Raw genomic sequence first — 24636 nt, forward strand, 5'->3', positions numbered from 1 at the left:
TCAGCCCAAAAGACATCACCAAGAACTCATAATGACCATATCGGGTCCTGAAACTGTCTTAAGAATATCCGAGTCCCAGATCTTTAACTGGTGATAACCTGAACGAAGATCAATCTTGGAGAATACTCTCGCTCTCTGAAGCTGGTCGAATAAATCATCAATGCGAGGCAAATTATACTTGTTCTTAACTGTTACCTTACTCAACTGCCTACAATCAATGCACATCCTCATCGTGCCATCCTTCTTCTTCACAAATAGAACCGGCGCACCACAAGGCGACACACTAGGCCGAATGTACCCCTTATCAAAAAGTTCCCGAAGCTGCTCCTTTAACTCCGCTGGTTCCATACGATACAGTAGAATAGAAATGGGCTGAGTGCTCGGCACCAGGTCAATACCAAAGTTAATATCCCTATCTGGTGGCATGCCCGGCAGGTCTACAGGAAACACATCGGGAAAATCCCTCACAACTGGAATAGAATCAATACTAGGAGTCTCTGCTCCGACATCCCTCACAAAGGTTAAATACGAAAGACAACCCTTCCTAACCATACACTAGGCCTTCAAGAATGAGATTACCATACTGGGAATATAATCAGCCAAACCTCGCCACTCAATTCGTGGCAAATCCGGTATAGCCAATGTCACTGTCTTAACATGACAGTCCAAAATAGTACGACACGGAGATAGCCAATCCAAGCCCAAAATAATATCAAAGTCTACCATACATAATAACAACAGATCCACTCGGGTCTCTAGACCCCCAATAGTTACCACACGCGACCAGTACGCATGGTCTACAACAACAGGCACCGGGGTAGATACATGAAGAGGTGAAGCAAGAAACTCACGAGGCATACCTAAGTAACGAGCAAAGTATGATGACACATAAGAAAAGGTGGAACCGGGATCAAATAATACAGAAGCATATTTATGGCAGACTGAGACAATACTTGTAATAACAGCATCGGAAGCAATAGTATCGGGTCTAGCTGGAAGTGCATAGAAACGGGCCTGACCGCCTCCTAATCGATCTTCCCCTCTAGAGCGACCCCTAGCTGACTGACCTCCACCCCTAGTTAGCTGGATGGGTGGTGGTGAAGTAACTGGCGCTGAAGCCGATGGCTGACTCTTCTGTTGAGATGAACCCGTAAGATGATGAGGATACTGCCTCCATATATGACCCATCTCTCCACACTCATAGCAACTCCCGGGTGCTGGAGACGGGGATTGAAGGGAACCCCTAGCACCATAATCACTAGCAGATGCACCTGGCATAGAAGAGCCTTGAACTGATGGAGCACGGGACGAACTCTGAGCTGAAAAGACACTAAGTGATGACTAACCCTGATGAGATTTGTAAGGACCATGACCCGATGACACCCCACGATAACCTGGGCGAGCTGGCTGAGAATGCCTGAATGGACGGCCTCTCCTTGCTGAAACTGACCTCTCAAAGGAGCACCACAATAACTACTAGATCCTCGAGGCCTCCCTCTCATCTCACTCCTGGAGACGAACTGACTCAATCTCATGAGCAATGTCTACAACCTCCTCAAAAGTAGCACCATATACCCTCTCCCTAGTCATAAGAATACGAAGCTGATAAGTGAGACCATCCACAAACCTCCTAATCCTCTCTCTATCTATCGGAACCAATCAAATAGCATGACGAGCTAAATCGGAGAACCTCATACTGTGTCACAGTCATCTCTCCCTAATGCAACCACTCAAACTGTCTGCGCAACTCCTCTCTGCGAGACTGCGACACATACTTCTCCAGAAAGAGAACGGAGAACTGCTGCCAGGTAAGGGGTGCTGCATCAACATGCCTACGCATCTCATACGCCTCACACTAAGTGAAGGCAGCTCCAGAAAACTGAAAAGTAGTGAAAGCGACCCTACTGGTCTCCAGAATACTCGTTGTGCGAAGAATCCGCTGACACTTGTCCAAGAAACCCTGGGCATCCCCGCCCTCTACACCACTGAAAGTCAGAGGCTGAAGTCTACCAAACCTCTCCAACCTATGCTGCTCGTCCTCTGGCATGACAAGAGCTACATAGTCCTGAGCAGCTGCAACCGATTGGGCTGGATGTGCCCCCAGCATCTGAAGTCCCTGCACGACCTGCTCAGGTGTGCGAGTGGTGGGAGTCTGATTGCCTCCCCCGGCCTGACAAGTAGCTGCGACTGTAGTAACTAAGACCGCCTGAGCTAGGCTAGTGCAAACTGATAGAATCTGAGCCAAGGCCTCCTGAGTTGGTGCTGTTGGAGCGTCCACAATTGGGACCTAATCCTGAACTGGGGCGGTTGGTGGATCTGCAGGTGCTGCCCTAGCTGCCGTGTGGGCTACACCCCTGCCCCTACCGTGACCACGACCACGTCTTAGACCTCTATTGGACACAACTGGTGGTACTGGTGGTCTTCCATCCTGAACGGTAGCACGTGTCCTCACCATCTGTGAGAGAATAGAATAACAGAAGATTAGTACTCGGATCAACAGATTCGCACGACAAGAATTTCAAGGATACAAAGTTTTTCCTAAAGGTTCTACAGCCTCTCGAGGATAAATACAAATGTCTCCATACCGATCCGTGAGACTCTACTAAACCTGCTCATGACTCATGAGACCTATGTAACCTAGGCTCTGATACCAACTTGTCATGACCCTAAACCTAGACCCAGTCGTGATGGCGCCTCTCGTGAAGACAAGGCCATCCGACACACTCCTTATTCATTTTAAGCAATACAAATAATACGAATTAAGTCTTTAACATAACAATAATCCCAAAATAAGGTGAAACAGTACAATTGCAGAATAGACATAGCCCGACATCGGGGTTGTCACCCGTCATGAGCATCCATAATAAAACTACAAGTATGAAAGAGTCTATACAAACTATTACATAACTAGGACAAGGGATAGAAATAATGATAATAGGGAGAGACACTGGCCCGCGAACGCCAAGTAGCTACCTAGTGAACTCCGAAATCTGTTGGAAGCTCTCAACTCTCGCAAGCAGGACCTGAAGCGCCTGAATCTGCACACGGGGTGTAGGGAGTAAAGTGAGTACTGCTACTCAGTGAGTAATAACAATAAATGAAGGCTGAGCAATAAGAAATCACGTAAAAGCACATCAACATGCTATAAAGAAGCAGTATAAAACCAGTAAAAGCAATGAAACAATGAAAACATATAAGGTCACCTTAGTTCAATTTAAGCTTCTCTAAAATATCTTTTTAACAGTTAAACAAGTAAATGACCAGCAGCTAGAAAAGATAAACACGTAAAGAACTTCCCCTCGGGCACAATACCAACAGAATCAGCCCCTCGGGCAACACATGGAATAACACCAGCCCCTCGGGCTGTATCTCTTATCATAATGGTTACCCGCACGCACTGGGGGTGTACAGACTCTGGGAGGGCCCCCTTATGGCCCAAGAGCAATATCAAGCCATCTCGTGGCATAATCAGTAGGCATTCGGCCTTATATCAACAAGCCACCTTGTGGCGTATAATCTCAGGCCCTCAGCCTCATAATCATAAATCAGTGTATCCTTACAATACAGGCCCTCGACCTTACTCAATCAGAATCTCATAAGCCACTAGGGCAACAGTAAAACATGATGCTCAACTCAAATTATCATTTAGAATATCATTAATGTGTTAAAATAGAGTAAACATGGCCGAGTTATGAAAACAGTAGAATATAACATGACAGAGTGCAAGCATAAAGTCAAAACGGTGAGAAAATATCAGTAAAAATTCCCTAAGGGTCCAAATAGTTGGCACGAGGCCCAAATATGGCATTCAGCCCCAAACATGATGATAACAAATAGTTTCAATCAAATACGCGGTGAAACAGTCATTCGGGATGGACTAAATTACAATCCCTAATGATGCACGACCCCACGCTCGTCATCTAGCGTGTGCGTCACCTCAATATAGCACAACGATGTGAAATTTGGGGTTTCATACCCTGAGGACAATATTTACAATCATTACTCACCTCTATCCAGTCTAAATCTCTCGCCTGCTATGCCTTTGCTCCGCGAATCGACCTCCGGATGTTCCAAATCTAACCAAAATCAGTGCAAGACCATCAAAATATGCTAAATGAACAAAGCCCACTCGAAAGAAATCAAATTACAACACAAATCCTGAAATTGACCAAAACCCGACCCCCGGGCCCACGTCTCGGATTTCAATAAAATTTACATCAATAGATTCCTTATCTCCTCATATGTTCATACATATCAAAAGTCCCAAAATCCGACCACAAATGGCCCCTCAAATCCTCAAGTCAAGGTCTCCAATACCAAGCCCTAGTTTCCCAATTTTTAACCCTTAATTTCCATAATTACAGTTCTAATCCGTGAAATAATACCATAGAAATGAGTGTTAGGTTCAACAATCTTACCTCAACGAAGCTCCCTTGAATTCCCTCTTCAAAATCTCCCAAAAAGCTCCAAAACCGACTTAGAAATGGTAGAATAACCCAAAAATTCGTGAAGGAAATAATTATACCTTCTGGCCCAGGCTTTTCGCACTTGCGGCCCTTTTACCGCTTCTACGATCCCGCTTCTGCGGTCTAGACCACCGCACCTGCGGTTTCCACTTACTTGACCATTTTCCGCATCTGCGGTTAAAATATCGCACCTGCGCCACCGCAGGTGCGCCTTCTCGATCGCTTCTGCGGTTCCAGCTAACCTTCTACTTGGCCGCATTTGCGGCTCCCTTTTCGCTTCTGCGAGACCGCACCTGGCACAAACACACTTCCAAACTTTCCGCCAACCATCCGAAATCACCCTGAAGCCCATGAGACCTCAACCAAAAGCACAAACACATCATATAACACTATCCAAACTTATGCCAATCCTCCAAACACCTCAAACAACATCGGATCAACCAAAACACATCGAAATCAAGCCTAAGATTCCAAAACCTTCCGAATTCCGCTTTTGATCAAAAGGTCTACCAAACCATGTCCAAATGACCTGAAATTTTGCACACGCATCCCAAATGACACAACAGAACTATTGCAACTCCCAGAATTTCATTCCGACCCCTATATCAAAATCTCACCCATCAACCGGGAAACACCAAAATTCTAATTTCGCCAATTCAAGCCTAAATCTACTCCGGACCTCCAAAACACATTCCGATCATGCTCCTAAATCTAAAATCACCCCCCGAAGTTGTCCGAACCATCAGAACTCACATCCAAGCCCTCTAATACATAAGTCAACATCTGGTTGACTTTTCCAACTTAAGCTTCCTCAAAAGAGACTAAGGGGTCGTTTGGTAGGGTGCATAAGAATAATGCTGGGGGTGTATTAGTAATGATGATATTAGTTATGCTTGCATTAGTTATGCTGGTATTAGTTATGCTGACATATTTCTTATCCATTGTTTGGTTTGATGTATTAAAGTATTGCACAATTTCTAAAAGAATTGTTTGTTTACAAAAAAACCATCAAAACTAGTCCACACTCTAACTTTTTAAAAGAAACATATGTTGAGAAATGTTTTTATATGAAAAAGTTTTTAAAAATTATTTTATTTGTCTACCTATATTGTAAAATAAAATTAAATATTTATTTATAAAAAAGGAAATATGCTAAGTATTTATTTATTTATTTATTTACTAGGGATATAATTTTATTTCTCACTATTTGGATTATTTAGAACTTGCATTAATATAGTAACTAGCATATTTTAATTAAGCATAAATTTTGAAGGACAATTTTGTCTTTAACTAAGCTAATGCATACATTAAAACTCATTTCATTGCTAATACCATTATTTTCTATGCATTAGTTATGCATAGGATAATACCAAATAAGATGTATAACTAATTCCTGCATAACTAATGCATATGTTCAAAATGTCTACCAAACAATGTATTATTAATACACAAAGCCAATGCATGCATTAGCTTATCTAATGCCTCCTACCAAACGACCCCTAAGTGTCAAACCTTACCAAAACCTTTCCAAACTCGAGCCAACCAACCCGATCACACATAAAACCGATAAACAAAGCAATAAGAAGCAGAAATGGGGGAAACAGAGCGGTAACTCATGAAACGACCGGCCGAGTCGTTACATCCTCCCCCTCTTAAACAAACATTTGTCCTCGAACGAGTCAAGAAACATACCTGAAGCCTCAAACAGGTGAGGATATCTGCTCCGCATCTCCTGCTCGGTCTGCCAGGTAGCCTCCTCCACGGGCCGACCTCTCTACTGCACTTTCACTGAAGCTATATCCTTAGACCTCAACTTTCGAACCTGACGCCCCAAAATAGCTACCGGCTCCACATCATAAGTCAAATCATCATCTAACTGAACCGTGATGAAATCCAAAACATGAGACAGATCCTCAATATACTTTCGGAGCATAGAAACATGAAATACGGGATGTACACTCGACAAGATGGGTGGTAAAGTAAGCTCATAAGCCACCTCCCCAAGCCTCCGAAACACCTCAAAAGGCCCAATGAACCGAGGAATCAATTTACCCTTCTTCCCAAACCTCATAACACCCTTCATGGGCGAAACCTTCAACAGAACATTCTCACCAATCATGTAGGACACATCCCGAACCTTCCTGTCCGCATAACTCTTTTGTCTCAGCTGCGCTGTACGAAACCTCTCCTGGATTACCTTCACCTTTTCTAAAGCATCCTGCACTAGGTCCGTCCCCAATAGCCTAGCCTCACCCGTCTCAAACTAACCAACTGGAGATCTACACCGCGTCCAATACAAAGCCTCATATGGAGCCATCTGAATACTCGACTGGTAGTTATTGTTATAAGCAAACTCTGCAAGCAGTAGAAACTGATACAGCACACAACATGTCCTCCAATATCTGAATATTGCACTTGGACTGCCCGTCCGTTTGAGGGTAAAAATCTGTGCTCAACTCAACCTGAGTACCCGACTCTCGCTGCACAGACCTCCAAAACTGCGAAGTAAACTGAGTGCCCCTATCTGAAATGATGGAAACTGGGACACCATGCAAACGAACAATCTCCCGGATATAGATCTCTGCCAATCGCTCTGAAGAATAGGTAGTACACACAGGAATGAAGTGCGCGGACTTGGTCAGCCGATCCACAATTACCCAAATAGCATCGAACATCTTCAAAGTCCATGGAAGTCCAACTACAAAGTCCATAGTGATCCGCTCCCACTTCCACTTTGGAATATCCATCTGCTGGAGCAAGCTACCCGGTCTCTGATGCTCGTATTTCACCTGCTGACAGTTGAGACACCGAGCTACAAATCCCACAATGTCTTTCTTCATTCTCCTATACCAATAATGCTGTCTTAGATCCTGATACATATTTGCGGCACCCAGATGAATGGAATACCACGAGCTATGGACCTCCTCCAGAATCAACTCCCAAAGCCCATCTATATTAGGAACACATATCCGGCCCTACATCCTCAACACCCCACCATCACTAATAGTCACATCTCTAGCATCATCGTGCTTAACTCTGTCCTTAAGGACAAGAAAATGAGGATCATCATACTGGCGCTCCCTGATGCGATCATATAAGGAAGACCAAGAAATCACACAAGCCAAAACCCGATTGGGTTACGAAATATCCAACCTCACGAACCGATTGGCCTAGGCCTGAACATCAACTGCAAGAGGTCTCTCCCCAACTGAAATTTATGCCAAACTCCCCATACTCACTGCCTTTCGGCTCAAAGCATCGGCCACCACATTGGCCTTCCCTGGATGGTACAATATAGTGATATCATAATCCTTTAGCAAATCCAACCATCTCCACTGCCTCAAATTGAGATCTTTCTGCTTGAACAAGTGCTGGAGGCTACGATGATCAGTAAACACCTCACAAGACACACCATATAGATAATGCCTCAAAATCTTCAACACGTGAACCATGACAACCTACTCCAAATCATGAACAAGGTAGTTCTTCTCATGGGGCTTCAACTGACGAGAAGCATAAGCAACAACTCTACCCTCCTGCATTAATACACACCCAATACCAACTCTTAAAACATCACAATACACGGTATATGAACTTGAATCGGTTGGCAAAAATAACACTGGAGCTGTGGTCAAAGTTGTCTTGAGCTTCTGAAAGCTCTCCTCACACTCATCCGACCATACAAATGAAGCACCCTTCTGAGTCAACTTGGTCAAGGGTGATGCGATAGATGAGAATTCCTGAAAAACCGGCAGTAATAACCTGCCAAACCAAGAAAGCTACGAATCTCTTTGGCTGAGGACGGTTTGGGCCAACTCTGAACCGTCTTTATCTCCTTCGGATCAACCTGAATAACCTCGCTGGACACCACATGCCCCAAGAAAGCTACTGAACTGAGCCAAAACTCACACTTGGAGAACTTTGCATAAAGCTTCTCCTCTCTCAATCTCTGCAACACAACTCTCAATTCTCCGCGAGCTCCTTCTGACTACGTGAATACACCAGAATATTATCAATGAAAACTATGACAAACGAGTCGAGATAAGGCCAAAACACGCTGTTCATCAAATGCATGAACGCTGCTAGGGCATTGGAATGACCATATCGAGTCATGAAAGCTGTCTTAAGAATAACCGAGTCCCTGATCTTCAACTGGTGATGACCTGAATGGAGATCAACCTTGGAGAATACTCTCGCTCTCTAAAGCTGGTCGAATAAATCATCAATGCAAAGCAAAAGATACTTGTTCTTAACTGTTACCTTGTTCAACTACCTATAATCAATGCACATCCTCATCGTGCCATCCTTCTTCTTCACAAATAGAACCGGCGCACCCCAATGAGACACACTAGGCCGAATGAACCCCTTATCAAGGAGTTCTTGAAGCTGCTCCTTTAAATCCTTCATCTTCGCTGGTGCCATATGATACGGCATAATAGAAATGGGCTGAGTGCTCGGCACCATGTCAATACCAAAGTCAATATCCTTGTCCGGTGGCATGCCCGACAGGTCTGCAGGAAACACATCGGGAAAATCCCTCACAACTGGAACAAAATCAATACTGGGAGTCTCTGCACCGACATCTCTCACAAAGGCTAGATACGAAAGACAACCCTTCCTAACCATATGCTAGGCCTTAAAGAATGAGATTACCCTACTAGGAACATAATCAGTCAAACCTCGCCACTCAATCCGTGGAACACCCGGCATAGCCAATGTCACTGTCTTAGTATGACAGTCCAAAATAGCACGACACAGAGATAGCCAATCCATGCCCAAAATAACATTGAAATCTACCATATATAATAACAACATATCCACTCGGGTATCCATACCCCCAATAGTCACCACACACCACCGATACACATGGTCTACAACAACAGTATCGCCTATCGGAGTAGATACATGAATAGGCGAAATAAGAGACTTACCGGGCGTATCCAAGTAACGAGAAAAGTATGATGACACATAAGAAAAGGTGGAACCGGGATCAAATAATACAGAAACATCTCTATGGCAGACTGAGACAATACTTGTAATAATAACATCGGAAGCAATAGTATCGGGTCTAGCTGGAAGTGCATCGAAACGGGCCTGACCGCCTCCTGATCGACCTTCCCCTTTAGAGCGACCCCTAGTTGACTGACCTACACCCTTAGCTGGGTGGGTGGGTGGTGTTGAAGTAACTGGTGCTGAAGCCGATGGCTGACTCCTCTACTGAGATGAACCCGTAAGACAACGAGGACACTGCCTCCACATATGACCCATCTCTCCACACTCATAGCAACTCCAGGGTGCTGGAGAGAGGGATTGAAGGGAACCCCTAGAACCATAATCACTAGCAGATGCACCTGGCATAGAAGAGCCCTAAATTGATGGAGCACGGGATGAACTCTGAGATGGAAGGGCACTAAGTGATGACTGGCCCTGATGAGAACTATAAGGACCATGACCCGATGACACCCCACAATAACCTGGGTGAGCTAGCTGAGCATGCCTGAATGGACGACCTCTGTCATGCTGAAACTGACCTCTCAAAGGAGCACCACCATAACTACCAGATCCTCGAGGCCTCTTGGCCTCTCTCTCATCTTGCTCCTAGCGACGAGCTGACTCAATCTCACGAGCAATGTCTACAACCTCTTCAAAAGTAGCACCAGATACCCTCTCCCTATCATGAGAATACAAAGCTGATAAGTGAGGCCATCTACAAACTTCCTAATCCTCTCTCTATCTGTCGGAACCAACCAAATAGCATGACGAGCTAACTTAGAGAACCTCATCTCATACTGCGTCACAATTATCTCTCCCTAACGCAACCACTCAAACTGCCTGCACAGTTCCTCTCTGCGAGACTGCGACACATACTTCTCCAGAAAGAGAACGGAGAACTGCTACCAGGTAAGGGGTGCTGCACCAACATGCCTACGCCTCCCACCAAGTGAAGGCGGCTCTAGAAAACTGAAAAGTAGTGAAAGCGACCCCACTGGTCTCTAGAATACCCGTTGTGCGAAGAATCCACTAACACTTGTCTAAGAAACTCTGGGCATCCTCGCCCTCTGCACCACTGAAAGTCGGAGACTGAAGTCTACCAAACCTCTCCAACCTATGCTGCTCGTCCTCTGGTATGGCAGGAGCTACATAGTCCTGAGCAGTTACAACTGGCTGGGCTGGATGTGCCCCCGGCGTCTGAAGTCCTTGCACGACCTGCTCAGGTGTGCGAGCGGTGAGAGTCTGATTTCCTCCCTCGGCCTGAGAAGTAGCTGCGACTGTAGTAACTGAGACCGCCTGAGCTAGGCCAGTGCAAACTGATAGAATCTGAGCCAAGGCCTCCTAAAGATTCGGAATCACAATGGGCACAGCTGGTGCCTGAGATGGTGCTGCTGGAGTGTCTACAACTAGGATCCTGAACTGGGCGGCTGGTGGATCTGCAGATGCTGCCCTAGCTGCCGTGCGGGCCACACCCCCTGCCCCTACTGAAACCACGACCGTATCCTTGGCCTTTAGTGGCCACAACTGGTGGTATTGGTGGTCGTTCATCCTGACCGGTAGCACGTGGCCTCACCATCTGCGAGAGAATAGAATGACAGAAGTTTAGTACTTGGATCAACAAATTCGCACGACAAGAATTTCAAGGATACGAAGTTTTTCCTAAAGGTTCTACAGCCTCTCGAGGATAAATATAGATGCCTTCGTACCGATCCGCGAGACTCTACTAAACCTGCTCATGACTCGTGAGCCTATGTAACCTAGGCTCTGATACCAACTTGTCACGACCCTAAACCCATACCCAGTCGTGATGGCGCCTCTCGTGAAGACAAGGCCAGGCGACACACTCCCAATTCATTTTAAGCAATAAAAATTATACTAATTAGGTCTCTAACATAACAATAATTCAAAAAAGGTGAAACAGTACAATTGCGGAAGAGACATAGCCCGACATCGGGGTGTCACCAGTCATGAGCATTTATCATAAAACTACATGTCTGAAAGAGTCTACACAAACTATTACATAACTAGGACAAGTGAGAGAAATAATGATAAGAGGGAGAGACACTGGGCCGCGAACGCCGAGCAACAACCTAGTGAACTCCAAAATATGTTGGAAGCTCTCAACCCTCGCAAGCAGGACCTGAAGCGCCTGAATCTGCACACGGGGTGCAGGGAGTAAAGTGAGTACTGCAACTTAGTGAGTAATAACAATAGCGATAATAAATCACGTAAAAGCACATCAACATGCTATAAAGAAGCAGTATAAAACCAGTAAAAACAATGAAACAGTGAAAACATATAAGGTCACCTTAGTTCAGTTTAAGCTTCTTTAAAATATCTTTTTAATAGTTAAACAAGTAAATGACAAGCAGCTAGAAAAGATAAACACATAAAGAACTGCCCCTCGGGTACAATACCAACAGAATCAGCCCCTCGGGCAACACATGGAATAACACCAGCCCCTCGGGATGTATCTCATATCACAATGGGTACCCGCGCTCACTAGGGGTGTACAGACTCTGGGAGGGCCCCCTTATGGCCCAAGAGCAATATCAAGCCATCTGTGGCATAATCAGTAGGCTTTCGGTCTCATATCAACAAGCTACCTCATGGCATACAATCTCAGGCCCTCGGACTCATAATCATAAATCAGTGTATCCTCACAATACAGGCCCTCGACCTTACTCAGTAAGAATCTCATAAGCCACTAGGGCAACAGTAAAACATGATGTTCAGCTCAAATTATCATTTAAAATATCATTAATGTGTTAAAACAGAGTAAACATGGACGAGTTATGAAAACAGTAGAATATAACATGACTGAGTGCAAGCATAAAGTCAAAACAGTGAGAAAATATCAGTAAAAATTCCCTAAGGGTCCAAATAGTTGGCACGAGGCCCAAATATGGCATTCAGCCCCAAACATGATGATAGCAAATAGTTTTCAATGAAATACGCGGTAAAACAGTCATTCGGGATGGACTAAGTCACAATCCTCAACGGTGCACGATCCCACGCTCGTCATCTAGCGTGTGCGTCACCTCAATATAGCATAACGATGTAAAATCTAGGGTTTCATACCCGCAGGACAACATTTACAATCATTACTCACCTCTATCCGGTCCAAATCTCTAGCCTGCGATGCCTTTGCCCCTCGAATCGACCTCTGAATGCTCCAAATCTAACCAAAATCAGTGCAAGACCATCAAAATATGCTAAGGGAACAAAGCTCACTCGAAAGAAATCAAATTACAACACAAATCTCGAAATTGACCAAAACCCAACTCCGGGCCCACGTCTTGGATTTTGATAAAATTTATATCAATAGATTCCTTATCCCCCCACGAGTTCATAAATATCAAAAGTCCTAAAATTCGACCACAAATGGCCCCTCAAATCTTCAAGTCAAGGTCTCCAATACCAAGCCCCAGTTTCCCAATTTTTAACCCTTAATTTCCATAATTACAGCTCTAATTCGTGAAATAATACAATAGAAACGAGTTTTAGGTTCAACAATCTTACCTCAACGAAGCTCCCTTGAATTCCCTCTTCAAAATCTTCCAAAAAACTCCAAAACCGACTTAAAAATGGTGGAATAACCCAAAAATTCGCGAAGAAAATAATTTATACCTTCTGGCCCAGGCTTTTCGCACCTGCGGCCCTTTTACCGCTTCTGCGGTCTAGATCACTGCACTTGCGGTTTCCACTTACTTGACCATTTTCCGCATCTGCAGTTAAAATATTGCACCTGCACCACCGCAGGTGCGCCTTCTCGATCGCTTCTGCGGTTCCAGCTAACCTTCCACTTGGCCGCATCTGCGGCTCCCTTTTCACTTTTGCGAGACTGCACCTGCGGTCCCCTAGCCGCAAGTGCGATTATGACAGCAATGGCACATCTTCTGCTGCCAAAACCAACTTCCAAACTTTCCGCCAACCTTCCGAAATCACCCGAGTCCCCCGGGACCTCAACCAAAAGCACAAACACATCATATACCACTATCCAAACTTATACCAATCTTCAAAACACCTCAAACAACATTAGATCAACCAAAATACATCGAAATCATGCCTAAGATTCCAAAATCTTCCGAATTCCACTTTTGATCAAAAGGTCTACCAAACCACGTTCGAATGATCTGAAATTTTGCACACACATCCCAAATGACACAACGAAACTATTGCAACTCTCGGAATCCATTCTGATCCCTATATCAAAATCTCACCCATCAACCGGAAAATGCCAAAATTCCAATTTCGCTAATTCAAGCCTAATTCTACTCCGGACCTCCAAAACACATTCCGATCACGATCCTAAGTCTAAAATTACCTCCCGAAGCTATCCGAACTATCAGAACTCATATCCGAGCCCTCTAACACATAAGTCAACATCCGGTTGACTTTTCCAACTTAAGCTTCCTCAAAAGAGACTATGTGTCTCAAATCTTACCAAAACCTTTCCGAACCCGAGCCAACCAACCCGATCACACATAAAACCGATAAACAAAGCAATAAGAAGTAAAAATGGGGGAAACGAAGTGGTAACTCATGAAACAACCGGTCGGGCCATTACAATTGATTTCTTCAAGAATCTCAGAACTATCAGATCTTGGGTCTCTTCAGGAGATCCCTTCATGGTATCTTTTTGATCACTTGTCTATTTTATTTTTCAAGGATTTTGATCCTTAGAACCCAAAGGCTTACCATGCTTCAGGCGTGCTTTAGATTCACTAGCTTTCATGCTAGTAGATGGTCCTAATGGCACATCAATTCGTATAAACGCATTCTCTACAAGGATATATGACTTAGTTATCCTTTTCAAATTAGTAAATGCGTCTGGTATTTGATTTGCTATATTCTGTAAATGGATAATCTTCTGGACCTCCTAATTACATATAGGGATACGTGGATCAAAGTGAGATAATGATGAAACTTTCTACACAATTTCTCTTTTGATTTCCTTTTTCTCTCACCCTAATTGTGGGAAAATTATTTCATCAAACCGACAATCTACAAATCGAGCAGTAAATAAATCTCCTGTCAATGGTTCAAGATAGCGAATAATAGAGGGTGATTCAAACCCGATATATATTCCTAACCTTCTTTGGGGGCCCATCTTACTGCGCTGTGGTGGTGCTACTGGCACATATACAGCACATCCAAAAATTCGTAGATGAGCAATATTTGGTTCATGACCAAAAATCAATTGTGACGGAGAATATTTATTATAATGAGTCGGTCTGAGACAGATAAGTGATGCTGCATGCAAGGTAGCATGGCCCCAAACAGTAGTGGGCAATTTTATTTTCATAAGTAGTGGTCTTGCTATCAATTGCAGGCATTTAATAAATGACTCTGCAAGGCCATTTTGAGTATGAACATAAGCTACAGGATGTTCAACTTTTATCCCAACTGATAGACAATAATCATCAAAAGCTTGAGATGAGAATTCTCCAACATTATCAAGGCGAATAGCCTTTATAAGATAATCTAGGAATTGTGCCCTTAATCGAATTATTTGGGCTAATAGATTTGCAAACGCCAGGTTGCGAGATAATAGTAGGCACACATGAGACCATTTTGAAGATGCATCTATTAGGACCACAAAATATCTAAACAACCTACTTGGTGGGTGAATAGATCCACATATATCCCCGTGTATACGCTCTAAAAAGGCAGGGGATTTAATGCCAACCTTCATTAGTAATGGTCTAGTGATCATTTTTCCTTGATAACAAGCATCACAAGAAAATTCGTCATTTGTAAGAATCTTCAGGTTCTTTAATGGATGCCCACTCGAATTTTCAGTAATTTGTCTCATTATTTTTGATCCAAGATGGCCCAAACGGCCATGCCAAAGCACAAAAGTATTTGAATCCGTAAACTTTTGGTTTATGATAGAGTGTGCTTCTACTGTACTAATTTTTGAATAGTATAAGCCAGAAGATAAAGTTGGTAACTTTTTTACAATGCATTTCTGGCCAGAAATATTCTTTGTAATACAAAGATATTCCACGTTCATTTCATCTATTATCTTAACATGACACTCATTTCGGTGGATATCTATAAAACTCAACAAGTTTCTTCGGGACTTGGAGGAGACTAATGCATTGTTTATGATAAGTTTTGTTCCTTTAGACAAAAATATAATGGCTCTTCCGGAGCCTTCAATCAAACTTATATTAGCAGAAATTGTTGGAACATTTGCTTTTTCCTTATGCAAATAAGAAAAGTATTTCTGATCCTTGAATATGGAATGAGTTGTTCTACTATCAATAACACAAATATCTTCATGATTTGTCTTTGATACAAACATAATTTGAGAATTATCCATATTCTTCAAACTGACATAAATAAAATAGTAAACATCATTGTCAAATCATAACTTTTATTTATGTACAACAATTACATAACCATACTATCTATTTCAAACAACAAAAAATAAAATATTTACATTTCTACAGATTCATCACCGATTACATGACTTGTTTCTCCTTCTGGCAGTATAAAGTAATCAGCTACATCCAAATGCATGAAGTCTAAATTATCTTCAGAAATAAAATTTGTTTCAATTTTCTTTGTCTTCTTCAGGGAGGCTTGATAAAGCTCAACCAAGTGCTTTGACGTACGTCAGGTACGTCACCAGTGCCCTTTTCCTCCACATATATAGCATGCATTTTCTGCATTTGGTGCTTGTACCGCTTCATGCTTTTGTTCCTTCCTTTTCCACTGCTGGTGGCGAGGAGGTTTCTTTGGTGCATTATTATTACCATGATTTGAGTTTTTTCCCCGACCACGGCCATGACCATAACTGGGGCCACGACCTCTTCCACGTCTTGCTTGGTGGAAGTTCGTCTCATTCACTTCAGCGAATGGACAAGAACTAGTAGGTCGGCTTTCATGATTTTCATTAATAGCCCATTATGTTGCTCGGCTATTAGAAGATGTGAGATCAGTTCAGAATACTTTTTAAATGCCATCTCTCGATATTGCTGCTGCAGGAATATATTCGAGGCGTGAAAAGTGGATAAAGTTTTCTCCAACATATCATGATCAGTAATATTATTACCACACAATTTCAATTGGGAAATAATTCCAAACATAGTAGAATTATACTCACTTATAGATTTAAAATCTTGTAGCCTTAGATGATTCCAATCATAACGTGCCTGTGGAAGAACGACCATTTTCTGGTGGCCATATCTAGCTTTCAAATTATTCCACAGTATGACTGGATCTTTAATAGTAATATATTTCATTTTCAGGCCCTCATCAAGGTGATGACGTAGGAATATCATTGCTTTGGTACGGTCTTGGTTTGATGCCTGATTTTTATCCTTGATGGTGTTTGTCAGATCCATCGCATCAAGATGAATTTCAGCATCAAGCACCCAAGACATGTAACTTTTGCCCGATATATCCAGGGCTACAAATTCAAGTTTAGAAAGATTTGACATTATATAGAAAAAGAAAGTTCGTACCTCAGATAATTTTAAAGTATTTGCTCGAGATGGCAGATTCTCGTGCTGATAACGTATTACAAAATAAAGACTGTAAAGTAAAGACAAGTATAGAGAGAAACTGATATATTATTCGAATTCAAACTAATGTACATAATGAACTGAAATCTCTTCTATTTATAGATGAAAAGAAGCTGCTACTATACCAGATATGGATAATCTTCTACTGAGAGTAATGTTTATCCATAACGGGGTACTGAAAGGATAAGCTCATTGTACTAGGTATAGATAATCTTCTACTGAGGTTAATGTTTATCCATAACGGAGTACTGAAAGGATAAGCTCATTGTACCCGGTATGGATAATCTTCTACCGGAGGTTATATATATCCATAACCGGGTACCGAAGTGATAAGCTTCTTCAGGAGGCTTATTTCCAATAGAGTACTAAATAGATAAACATATTTACGGCGGAGTCCCATATGAATAAGCTTCTTCAGGAAGCTTATTTACAACGGAGTACTAAATGAACATCCATAATATAATATATTTATAATATAAGGGTATTTTTGTTATTTTAATGTAAAAGTGCTTATCAATACCTTCTTTTTCAGATCGGAATATATTTACTATTTCTTATTAGTTTGAATATGTTTTATCAAAATACATAATTACTTATTTATAAATTAATTTCAACACTTAAAATACTTTCCAATACGACATGTTTACCATCCATTTTCAACCAGTTGCGCCAAAGGGTCTCTTATTTGTTCTTGAACCTTCCAAAAAAAGAAAAAAAGAATCTAAGGTAATTTTCAAAATGTTTAAGTAATATAAACCATCAGTATTAGTAACTTTTTACACTAAAAGGTAACCCGTTACAAAGGATAAATGTAATTCGATGGTGTAAATAATTTAAGGCAAAATATATCGACATCCCTTTAAATTTGTCAATATATTCTACCTAGACACTCAAACCAAGGACTGTTTCAATTGATCACCAAGACTTATAATAAAGTATTCCTATTAGATACCTGTTGGGGAGATTTTGAGAAAATGGATATTGGTTTTCTTCTTTTAACGGAGCGGTCTTTTGTTTAACTAGGAGGAAGTTTATTTTCAATTGATTGGGTTCTTTTTTATTTTTGTTTATCGTAACAAAGGCTAATATATATATGTGTATATATATATAGGATTTTATATTATTTTTGGATATATTTTATATCCAACCCCATCTTCAACATTCTCGGAATGCCCCCAAGCCGCAACTGGCATATCTAAAGTTTTGCTTAAATTTGGTGGGACTATCTTTTTATTTATTATACATCTTGTACATTCGGAATCTACTAAAGCTAACGTTTCTATTTCGTAATCTTTTATTTTGATTCTTGCTAAATTTTTTATTGTACTTAATCTTTTATCTTCATTACATATCAGCGTGTCATAGTTTTCTATACTTATTAGTTCTTCATCTTCTCCTGTTATATTTTCTCTGCTCTCTTCTATTTCTGTTTTCCCTTTTTCATTTTTTGTATTCTTTTTTCTAATTAATTTATTCTGATTTCCAATGTTATTATTCTCAAATTCATAGTAAAATTATTTATCTCTTGGTATTTTTCTTCTTTATTTATTTTGTTTCAAATTCCTTTTCTATACATGAAATACATCCTTTTACATAGCATAATTTATATTTAGTCCTTTTATCTTTACTAGGGTACCATTTGCATATAAAATACTGATTACTATTTAATCCTTTATTCCTTTCAAAATTATGGGTACATTCTTCCGATATGTTTACAAAAGTATTTGCTTGTATTTCTTCTAAATCTAATTTTTCTAATCCTATCTCATTTATTAATTCTTCTTCTTCTTCTGATTCTGAGGTATCTATTTGAGTTTTTTCTTCTATATCTACACTTACTATAGAGTATATGCTTTCATTATCTGACATATATTCGTCTACGTTTATTAAAGTTTCTTGAAAATCCTCTATTAACTGTAAATTTCTTGTTTTATTATTAATTCTTTTTGGACACGTATTTGCTAAGTGTTCTGCACTTCCACAAGTAAAATATTCTAGTGTGTATATATATATATATATATATATATATATATATATATATATATATATATATATATATATATATATATATATATATATATATATAAAGAGGTTGAGGACCTATTGGTAAGGATTATCCATGTACTGAGCGCGTGCAGAAGCTTTTTCAAAATTTGTGTTTGAAATTGTCTAATAGGAACATTTTATCATATGTTCAAATTTTCAATTGAATATACCTTGGGGTTGTTTGATTGGAAATAAGTTATCCCGAGATTAGTTACCTTACTCTCACACAGGGATACAAAATACTACAATTTCGGAATAACAATCCCGAAATTAATTATACCGTATTTTTCTACCAACCAAACATGATTTTTAAATCTAGTGCCGGGATTAGTTAATCCTTATCCCCAGTGCCAAAACTAGCCTAAGTGAATGTTTGAATAAAATATAATGACAAATTTGAGTAGCTGCTTTTCTCGGTCTTGTAACGATCCATTTACTTAAAACGACCCTCCCCGCTCTTCTCCCTCTATAAATAAATACCACAACCAACATCTACTATTCCACTACAATTCCCCATATTTGCTCATTTTCTTCTTCTTCTTCTTTTGCATTTTCAGTAGGAGCAGACTCAAAAGGAGATCTCAAAGATGAATAGCTTTGGAACCAAAACTATAGAAAACCCACCTCTGATATCTGACAAATGCTTCATTAGAACCCAGATTTTGTTGAGGATTTTGGCTGCTGCATTTACATTGGCTGCTGCTTGCTCAATGTTTACCAGCAAGGAGACTGTCCATGTTTTTAATACTGAGATGGATGCTCGCTATAGCTATTCTTCAGCTCTTAAGTAAATGAAACAAATCTTTAATTACTTAAATCTTTTGCTTTATTTTAATTAGTCCTAATATTTTAATGGTAGTGAGGCTCTTGTTTATGTATCTAATATATCTGCAGGTTCTTTGCCTATGCAAATGTTATTGGATGTGCCTTCTCTATTTTGTTACTGTTTCTTGTTTCCATCTTTTGTCGTAAGGGTCTTCACCCAAAGAACTATTTTTACGTGTTCCTCCATGATATGGTACGTACTCTTTTTTTTTTTTAGTCCTTATCAGTAATCATTTCAATATTGAATATTGATAAGTCACTTATTTTTATGAGGCAATTTTGGAATCTTGAATTTCCTTTTATCCCTAACGAAATATTTTCAAAATACGAAATATAGGTATACATTTGAAAAAAGAAATCACTAAAATATCAAATTTTGGAGCTATAATTTTGAACATGCAATAAGTAATCTAAGCACCTTAAAAATCGAATTCATCAAGTTTAACTCCTATAACCGCATCTTCTTGCGTGTACTATTCAAGGTGTTTGTTCATTTACAAAATTTCAGTAATTTTTTTTTTTGGATTGGAATTTATTGAGATGGAAAGATATAATCATTCCGTTCATTTTTATTTGTCCACTTTTAATTTTGCATTCTCTTTAAGAAAAAATAAATGAAGTGTATATTTTACAATTTCATCCATAATAGTGATAGTATTCCAACGCCTTGAAAACTTATTTGGGGAATAAGTAGTTAATGATAATGATAAATCAGGAGAAAAATGATTTTTTCTCTTAATTTAGTATAGAGTTGCGGAAGTCGGGAGAACGTACCTTTCTTCCCTATCCTTAGGATCTAACATTTCCATATATTAACAAGTTGTAGCTTTACGTAATAGATATAACACGTTATTAGTCTCTAAGTTCACACTTTATTCCTTATGTGACTTACATCTAACACATCATTATTATACATTTTTCTAGATGTTATGGTCAACTTTCGTTTTTTAGAAAAATCTCCTAATAATAACAAGATACGGGAGAAATGCATACTTGAAGAATGTTGACATAAAAGGGGCAATATTAATTTTCCCCCACTGTTATCACTTTATTATTTTGGGACCATAAGCATTGGACTTTACCTATCTTATTCACGCCATCCACATCCAAACATAGTATTAGTATACCAAATTTTGCGCTCAAGTAAGTTGAGATTAGCTATATGAATTTTTATTGTCCATGCCCGATTCATAAAATATGAAACATAATATTCATATAAAATTTGAAGTGTGTTTGGTGATGACAGATTTTGACGGCATTATTGCTGGCTGGAACTGCAGCAGCAACTACAATTGGATTTGTGGGAAAATATGGAGAAAATCAGTCAGGGTGGATGCCAATTTGTGATTCTGTTCCCAAATTTTGTCAAAAAGTTATAAAGAGTATTATATTCGGTTATTTTGGGGTTATTTTCTACCTGTGCCTCACTATCATCTCGGCAAATCAATCTAGAAAAATCCAACTTTGAAATGTCCATGTACCAGTCCCAAGAAAAAGAAAAAAAAAGTAGCAAAGTTTATAACAGCAGTAGTGGTGTATTTAAGGAAATAGTTCTATTTAGCATCGATATATATATCTGGCGCAGGAAACCAATTTCAAAAAAATCTTAGGTGATATTTGTTTAATGCAGTAATAAAGTTTTATGGTTGAAGATTGTACGATTTTCGGTGGAATCATTAATGACTTGTATTTACTTCTATTGTATTGTCAAAACTGATATACTCAGAGAAGTAATTGAATATTTGCAGCTACTCCCTACTTTTGTACATTTGAGAGGCATAGGTGTCTGCTAATTTCTTGGATTTTTTCCATCGTTGTTCACTCTATGAGATCTCAACTCTATTTTTTTAAAATTTTAATTAAAGAAAAAAGAGAAATCATGAAGATTAAAAAGCAAGTCAGTATCATACATATACTCATAATGACAGTCTGCTAGTTAAATGTATAACCATGTTACATAAGGCGTAACTAGGAAAAATGAATATCCATGAAGAAATGACAAAAAAAAAAAAAAACGATATTGGTGAAGTGCCCTGTTGACTGGTTCCGTCTATGGCTTATTTATTTATTTTTATTTTTTATTTCATAAATATTGAACACTTTCTCTTAACGTAGAAGTTTATTTACACATAAAACTACATAGTCTTGCTTGTGAACACCTAATTTTTGCACTATTTTAACATTAGTATTTTGTGAATTTATTGTTTTTTCTTAATTTTTGTGTCTTTAATTGTATATTTCCTATCATAAAAATACCAACAAAAAAAATTAGTTATTCTTCATTTATATATTTTAGGAATTAACTAACTACTCAATTGGTGAATTAATCTAGTTAATTGTTATTTAAATAAGTTGTTTAATTAATTTATTTGTGTAAAATTAGTTTAATAAGTAGGATTAAGGAAAAATGGGCTAAAATTAAAATGATCAGGTGGCTAAGAGTGTAATATCATGTTTAATTGAGTGGCTGCCAGGAAAAGATTCAAAACGACGTAGTTTCAAGGTGAAACTACGTCACCTTGTTTAATGAAACTAAGACCGAATCTCAGCCCTTCATCATACTCTGATCCAATGGCCCTTATTTAATATCTCAAAGGTATATAAGGCCCCTAAAATCATATTTTGACCTTCATTTTTACTTCAACCAAGCCCTAGAGCCCCTTTCCTTTCCCCTTTGGCCGCCGCACCACCCATCTCCACCGTCACTGCTGCCGCCCGCCGCCGCAGTGGTGGCTCCAAATCACCTCAAAATTACATATCTTCTTCCCCTCACTTCCCCCTTTTCATATGCAGACCCCAAATACTCAAACTCCCTATCAAAATCCATAAATCTCACAAAAACCGAAACCCTAGCCTTCCATCTTTCCTCAAGTTCGTGAGGATTGAGTCATCCCCTTCGCCCAACACATACATAGACGTAAAGAGCTAGACAAGGGCTATCATTTGGCATTGGTCTTAACCCGAAACTCCGGTAACCCCCACTGCCCGCCGCTGCTGCTTCTCCATCTTTCTTATTTCTTTTTCGACCAAAGGCACTTGTTTCCTTTTGGCAAGATGCCGGAATCTATTAGTTTATCGTCTGCCAAAAAGAAACATGCGCCTCGGGGTCGGACAGCCACCACTTGGCATCCAGGGCATCGTCTCATTGCTCGATTCGTCGAATGTCCCGGAGTTTGGTATAAGCTCGCACCCTAATCTTTTACCCTTTTTTTCGTAATTTCAGTTTAGGTTTTAGTTTAATTTTCTGTTTTCAATTGATTGTTAATCCGTGATCATTAGTTCGTGTTTACTTTCATTAATATTCTTTAATGTTGGTCGTTGCTTAATATTTTCGAATCAGGTACTTAGTCGTTTGTTTAGGATTGCTATTAATCGTTGTTCGATAGCTTATCAATGTTCGTTTAAGTTGTATTTTTGGGCAGCGTTTCCTTATTTCAATCGCCCAATGTTAGTTCTCATTAATCGATTAGTTTTAGTTTAGTTCGTTCGGGTACTTAGTTCAATTACAATTGAATTCATGTCCTAGCTTTGCATTTTCATAGTTGGTTTGAGTATGAGTGTTTTTGCTTGAATTTCAGTCATGTGTTGATAAAAGCTAAATACTTGAGTGTAAGGTACATGTTTGTTGCCTTTTACTATTTGGAGTAGGTTTGAGGTACAAGTACCCTTGTGTCTAATTTTAGTGAAAAGGATAGTCCTTTATCATGATTTTGGATCGATTTTTGGTGCAACTTTGAATCACTTTCAAGGCTGCCCTCTTCTATAAAGGGAGGGTCTTTCTTTCACTTTAAGAAGGGGAGACATCAGAAAAAAGAGGGAAAAAGATAAAAATTTCAGCAGCTTTTTTTTCTTCAGGAAAGAGCAATAAAAAGAGGAAGAAGTCACTTCTTTTAGTTTGAAGCATTAGTTTCTGGGATTTTGTTTTGCTGTTTTCTACTGGGATTCCTTGGTTTCGAGTTACCGGGGCTACTGATTTACTGTTGTGACTGCTGGTTTGGAGCTATCTGAAGCTTTTAGTTTGTTGTTTGTTTCATTGCATTAGTGAAAAAAAAAAGGGAGTTTATGCTCTAAAGGTTAGTTTGTATTCTCATTCTCTAACTCTCTATATTCTTATTAAAAATTAACGTTTTATGAAAGAACTTGTCTTAGTAGATGCATTAAGTTTCTATGTTTTCTGTTTTATTGTTATAAATTCTACTGTTGAATGTTAAGGTATTTTCATGATAAAACAACATGTTGACTTACTTTTCTTCCTTTGGTATTAAGCAAGGACTAAGTATTTTAGGTGCCGATTAGTTTTTCTTTGTGGTTACATGACAAATGACATCTATGGTGTAGTTGTTAGAATGTATTTATTTTAATCTCAACATGTTGTTGAGCTAAATTAGTTCCCCAACTTTATTCATATTGAAAAGGTTTTTTTTCCATGTAAAAGTAGCTTTAATGAGATGGTATGTAGATTAATGTTACGAATTTCAAGAATTAGGAATCCACGGTCATACATCTAGCAAAATAAAAGTGTTTTCTTTTTTTTGGGTTGATGTTTTAAATTAATCGAAATATTGTTTCATAAAGATACAAAAAAGTGAATTTCGTGTTTGAGTCTCTATTTCAACGTCCTTTTGCTAGCTAAAGTTCTAAATTTTAGGAGCATTTTGTAGCGAATGTTTCTTTGGCGCAAGTCATTAATTAAAACTTTTAAAAGTAATATCTACTTAGCTCGGAAACTTAAAGAAATTTCTCAAAAATTCAGTACTTAGGAAATAAGT

The 24636-nt window shown here is 39.5% G+C and overlaps 1 protein-coding gene and 1 long non-coding RNA gene across 2 annotated transcripts; both read left to right on the forward strand.

The window, feature by feature from the left end:
• Positions 1–19518: 19518 nt before the first annotated feature.
• LOC107823904 (CASP-like protein 1F1) lies at positions 19519–21608 on the forward strand. Its single transcript, XM_016650617.2, has 3 exons — positions 19519–19829; positions 19937–20060; positions 21114–21608. The coding sequence occupies exons 1-3, from the start codon at positions 19630–19632 to the stop codon at positions 21333–21335; spliced, it is 546 nt and encodes a 181-aa protein (XP_016506103.1). The 5' UTR covers positions 19519–19629; the 3' UTR covers positions 21336–21608.
• An 892-nt stretch (positions 21609–22500) lies between these two features.
• Positions 22501–24251, forward strand: LOC107823903 (uncharacterized). The gene is made up of 2 exons (XR_001656734.2): positions 22501–23043; positions 23723–24251. It is a non-coding gene; the product is annotated as an uncharacterized LOC107823903 (long non-coding RNA).
• The last annotated feature ends 385 nt before the right edge of the window (positions 24252–24636 follow it).

Source organism: Nicotiana tabacum, chromosome 6 (assembly GCF_000715075.1).
Source record: "Nicotiana tabacum cultivar K326 chromosome 6, ASM71507v2, whole genome shotgun sequence".
Classification (NCBI taxonomy): Eukaryota; Viridiplantae; Streptophyta; class Magnoliopsida; order Solanales; family Solanaceae; genus Nicotiana; species Nicotiana tabacum.

Excerpts from the sequence above, each read along its gene's own strand:
- LOC107823904 (XM_016650617.2), top strand. The coding sequence starts at position 19,630 with ATGAATAGCTTTGGAACCAAAACTATAGAAAACCCACCTCTGATATCT. Across the intron at positions 19,830-19,936 it reads AGCTATTCTTCAGCTCTTAA|GTTCTTTGCCTATGCAAATG; the intron begins GTAAATGAAACA and ends ATATATCTGCAG. Across the intron at positions 20,061-21,113 it reads ACGTGTTCCTCCATGATATG|ATTTTGACGGCATTATTGCT; the intron begins GTACGTACTCTT and ends TGGTGATGACAG.